Source organism: Papaver somniferum, chromosome 3 (assembly GCF_003573695.1).
Source record: "Papaver somniferum cultivar HN1 chromosome 3, ASM357369v1, whole genome shotgun sequence".
In the NCBI taxonomy this organism is placed as follows: domain Eukaryota; kingdom Viridiplantae; phylum Streptophyta; class Magnoliopsida; order Ranunculales; family Papaveraceae; genus Papaver; species Papaver somniferum.
Genome location: NC_039360.1, coordinates 48,201,063 through 48,206,202, shown reverse-complemented (window position 1 = coordinate 48,206,202; position 5,140 = coordinate 48,201,063). Strand labels below are relative to the sequence as shown.

The window sequence follows — 5,140 nt, the reverse complement described above, 5'->3', positions numbered from 1 at the left end:
CTTTTCAACCACAAAAGTAAGGGTAAATTAGTCCATTTGAGGTGAAAAGGTTAATCTAGTCAATTAACAACCCCCATAGGACACCCCCTAACCAATAATAGGGACATTGCTATTACCCTTGCCGCCCCTCTACCATTTCTTACCGTCCATATACCAAGATTGAATAATAGATTACTTTATGGGTTGGAGATAAAATTTTATTTTTCCTAATATTTAGGATTTTATACTCAAATGATGTCTTAGAAATGATGACACATATGAAATATTCACATTCACGGTTGGTAAGCTCCAATCCCCAAACTTTGCAGCATTGAAGACAGTCACATTTCATTACTTGTTCCATGTACCTTCTTTTGGATGCACAAACATAGAAATGTCAGGCAGTGGCGGAACCCTATGTGGCACCGAGACCCATGCCCTATTTGGTGTTCGGAATAGATTCTTTTGTGCAACACCCATTTCATTTTGTAAATATAGAAGCCAGGACCTATGTGACTTCCGGTTACAAATCTGTCCATCTCCAAATGGCTTAACCACTATACCTGCCTGTTTTCCTTTTAACCGTTAGATCATACCCAGCAACAATTAGTCAAAATTGACATCCCAATACTTATCTCAACTACTCAACAACAAAACTTATTTTTTAATTAATCTCTGCTAATTACGGCATCACCGCGTCAATTTCACATTTCACCTCTCTATAAATATAGAAAACGTGTCGTTGTTTTCATTGCTGTGGTTGTGTAGATTTCTGTTTCTCCATCTAAATTCTTCCTTCCAATTTCCCTTTCCTTACCTAACGTTTCAAAAACAAAAACCCTCTCTTCTTCCCTCCCCCCTGCACTTTGTTTCATTCTTTCTGTCTAATTTTGCTCTGGTTTTTTGTGTAATTCTCTTGAAGAAGAAAGAAAATGGATACGTTTTTCATATCACATGGATCACCAACACTTTCAATAGATGATAGTTTACCAGCTAGACATTTCTTGAAATCATTTCAAGACAAAATCTTACCTGAAAGACCCAAATCAATTCTCATCATTTCAGGTCATTGGGAGACTTCTGAACCTACTGTAAACGTCGTCAAGGTGAACGCTACCATCTACGATTTCTATGGATTCCCCAAACCTATGTATCAGGTAATTTAATCATCATATCTTTGCTGACTTAATTCATTTTTCGTATTCAATTGGAAATGAAAAGAATGATTAATTGTTCGAAATTAGGAGACATAAATATGCCAAATTCAACCTCATGTCAATCCCTGAATCGCAGTTTCAGTTTCCGATAACTCACGGAATTTTACTGTAGAGGCATCTTATAAAAGGAGCTAATTAGTTGCTAGTGATGTTCAGAGGCATGTTGAACTCGTTTATAAGTTGTTAAGAATAATATGATTAATTGTTGCTTTGTATATCAAAATGACAGCTGAAATACCCTGCCCCGGGTGCACCAGAACTGGCAAATAGAGTTAAGGAGTTGCTGAAGAATAGTGGGTTTGAACGTGTAAATTCTGACAAATCGCGCGGATTGGATCATGGAGCATGGGTTCCCCTCATGTTAATGTATCCAGAGGCTGATATCCCGGTTTGTCAGCTTTCCGTTCAGATGGAGGGGAATGGAGCGCATCACTATAACATGGGAAAGGCATTGGCACCATTGAGAGATGAAGGTGTACTCATAATTGGGTCAGGAAGTGCTACCCACAACTTAAGGTCAATCAATCCTAATGGACCTCGTCATGTCCCTTGGGCGCGTGAGTTTGATTCTTGGCTCAAAGATAGTCTCTTGAATGGAAGGTAAATATGCAGTTTTCATCTCAGTTTTAGCTGTTAAAATGTTTCTTTGTTGCAAAATCGGGTAGACTTGTAGAGAGAATGCAACCAATTTTATCTGAGTTTACAAGAGCTCAAAAACTAATCCTCGTTTCATTTTCATGTGAATGTATAGGATGTTGTGAGTCATTAAATGAGTAGAGAAAACTTTAGCCATGGGCAATATCTTTATATGTACAATTTTCGTTCTGTGAACTTTTCTAATGTTTTCTGAACGAATAGGCATGACGATATCAAGGAGTATGAGAAGGTAGCGCCATATGCGAAAATGGCTCACCCATCGCCGGACCACTTTTATCCATTGCATGTAGCATTAGGAGCAGCGGGTGAAACTGCAAAGGCGGAACTTATACATCGCAGTTGGAGTTTTGGAACCATGTCTTATGCCTCTTATCGCTTTTCTACATCGACTTCTACTTCTGCTTGATTAGTTACGCCATTCCTTGGGCAACCCAAGCTGATCGCTAGAAATCAACTTCAGTACTAGTATAACCCTGGTTTTATAGTGTCATTCAGCATATGCTGATCTTATAGGTCCTGCCGCCTTATGCTGTTGTATTTACTTGGTGTGTGTATTTAATGTATCATTTGCTACGCTGCATCAATGTAAGAGGATTCATTCATGTGTTTCTTGTACTGGATGACTGAATTTTCCGTCTTTGTGTTTGGGGGCAGTTTTGACGTTTTGAATCTCCGATCGTGTCACACCACCAAACCCACTTCAAAGGGGAGTAAGATAAGATATGCAAGATTCATTGAGTACCTCGCACTACTTGAGTTGTCCGGTCCCTATGTTTCACACCTGCAAGGCTACAACAGGAATCTAATCAAACACGCACATTATGTTTTCCTGCCACGTGAATCATGAGGGAATATGTTTAAAAAAATAATAATCATTCATCGACAATTTGACATGATTAAGAGAAAAAAATATAAAGAAAGGACAATTTAAAATGATTATTTTCTCCACTATTTTGCAATTTACTTTTGTAAAATCAAATGACAACTAATATGAAGTTCTTTTTTCTCATTAATCTAAACTCTAAAGATTTACGAGCTAACACTTAGATGCACTAGGATTTGTGTATTACGAATGATTCCCAGTTGAACAGAAATGATGCGCCAATTGGAAGCTGGTATTTTTGTAAATTAGTCAAGCTGTCAAGGTGGGAACAGAATATTATACTGTTTAAAATGACGTGTTTGATTACATCAGAAAGTTCATTTCATTTAGTCTTTGCTTGACTTTTCTATATTTCAGTTTTGCTCCACTCTTCTTCAAAATTAAGAATTGGTTAGATCGAGTTCTCAAAAGAACTGCTTCAAAAAAAGAGTTCCCGAAAAGTTGTTGTTGTATTGAATAAGTTAATGGATACATTTTTCGTATCTCATGGACCTCCATCCATGGCAATCGAAGAATCTCTACCTGGCCGGAATTTCTTGAAATCATGGGAAGATAATAACTTAGTTCCACAAAAACCAAAATCAATTCTATTAATCTCTGCTCACTGGGATACCTCAGAACCTAGCGTAAACATCATCGACGGTCCCAATGAAACCATCTATGATTTTTATGGCTTCCCTTCTTCCCTCTACCAGGTATACAGCTCTCTCTGTCCGTTTCTCTACTTGTTGGATTTATTGATTGTTTCATTTCTGTTGGTTACAATTTTGATGATCTTATATTTATGAAAAATTGTGCTCTTTATTTATGTGGCCAGTTCAAGTATCCGGCACCAGGAGCACCGGAATTAGCAAAGCGAGTCAAGGAATTGTTGATGAGTAACGGCGGGTTCGAGCACGTAAGGGAAGATAAAAAGCGAGGGTTAGATCATGGAGCTTGGACGCCCCTGATGTTGATGTACCCAAAGGCAGATATTCCTGTGTGTCAACTTTCAATTCAGAGCAAAAATGACGGAAGGTATCATTATAACATGGGAAGGGCACTGAGTCCTCTTAGAGAGGAAGGTGTTCTTATTGTTGGCTCAGGAAGTGCAACTCACAATTCTAGAGTCCCAATGATTACTGATGGTTCAGTTGCTCCATGGGCTATGGAGTTCACTACTTGGCTCACGGAGTCCCTCTGCAACGGAAGGTAATTTCGTAACCAACATAAATCTAGATAAGCAATATGATTAAATGAGTTTAAGTTATGACTTTGCAAATCTTGTGTGTTTCAATTTTGATAGACATGAAGATGTGAATAATTATGAGAGTAAGGCGCCTCATGGGAAGAAAGCACATCCATGGCCAGATCACTTTTATCCATTGCATGTAGCATTGGGAGCTGCTGGTCCAACTTCAAAAGCGGAATTGGTCCACCAGAGTTGGCAATATGGTTCACTTTCTTATGCATCTTACCGTTTCTCTACAATATAGCTTTTCTCATGTTCTGAATCTTTGACTACTCCTTTCAAAAATGATTATCAAACATAATATTGCTATGTATAATAAAAACAGTTTGATGTGGCCAATTGTATTTGAATCTTTACCTCGTTGTACTTCCGATCTTGATCAACATATACTTCTTTGGTTTATGTAAAAGTGGTAAACAGAGCTAGTACTATTACTATATACCATTGTTTATATATTTTTCTTATTATTTTTTATTTATTTAAAGTGAAAGTTTCATTATAATATAATTTTTATAATGCGACTTGGCATGAGTCTTGCATAAGGATCTACAAGGATTTTTTGTTAATCACAGTTTATGTATTTTCCTTTTTTATTTATTTATTGAAAGTGAAAATTTCATTTTAATCTTTGTAATACGATTTGTCAGAGTCTTGCATAAAGATCTACAAGGATTCTTTGTTAATCATAATCTTGTAAAAAGATTATCCAAGGTTTGCCATTATTGTGTTCCAAAAGGTTCCTTAATTGATCACAATCTTGAACCAAGATTTAACAAGGATTGTCTCATAGGTTCTGTAACTAAAAAATTGGCGGTATACTTGCTATTTTCTTCCGTTTTAATTACTACCAGAGCAGACAAACATGTTAAGACCTAACAATATGTGTTTGTAGCCGTCCGACCATGGACATAAAATTGAATATGGACCACACATGATATGATCTTGTTGAAAGTTTTGAATCAAAAGTTGACGAACCCTCCACATCAAATTAAGGTATGAAAATCTTGATGACTATGAAGCACATCTGGAAAAACAGTTGAATGAAATTGCCAAAGTTCGTGAATTGATAGAGATGTAGATGAAAAAATCTCTGATTTCGTTAAGCTTTTGAACTTTGTCAAAATAAATAAAATAATGAAAACTTCTGGTCTCATTATGATTCTGACTCTTCTG

The 5,140-nt window shown here is 36.8% G+C and overlaps 2 protein-coding genes across 2 annotated transcripts; both read left to right on the top strand.

Annotated features, from left to right (window-relative positions):
• Positions 1-713: 713 nt before the first annotated feature.
• On the top strand, positions 714-2,499 carry LOC113356091 (extradiol ring-cleavage dioxygenase-like). Its single transcript, XM_026599103.1, has 3 exons — positions 714-1,136; positions 1,426-1,796; positions 2,055-2,499. Exons 1-3 carry the CDS (start codon positions 912-914, stop codon positions 2,257-2,259), a joined length of 801 nt encoding a protein of 266 aa, XP_026454888.1. The 5' UTR covers positions 714-911; the 3' UTR covers positions 2,260-2,499.
• Positions 2,500-3,082: 583 nt separating this feature from the next.
• LOC113356090 (4,5-DOPA dioxygenase extradiol-like) lies at positions 3,083-4,445 on the top strand. The gene is made up of 3 exons (XM_026599102.1): positions 3,083-3,431; positions 3,554-3,927; positions 4,022-4,445. The coding sequence occupies exons 1-3, from the start codon at positions 3,201-3,203 to the stop codon at positions 4,209-4,211; spliced, it is 795 nt and encodes a 264-aa protein (XP_026454887.1). The 5' UTR covers positions 3,083-3,200; the 3' UTR covers positions 4,212-4,445.
• Positions 4,446-5,140: the final 695 nt, after the last annotated feature.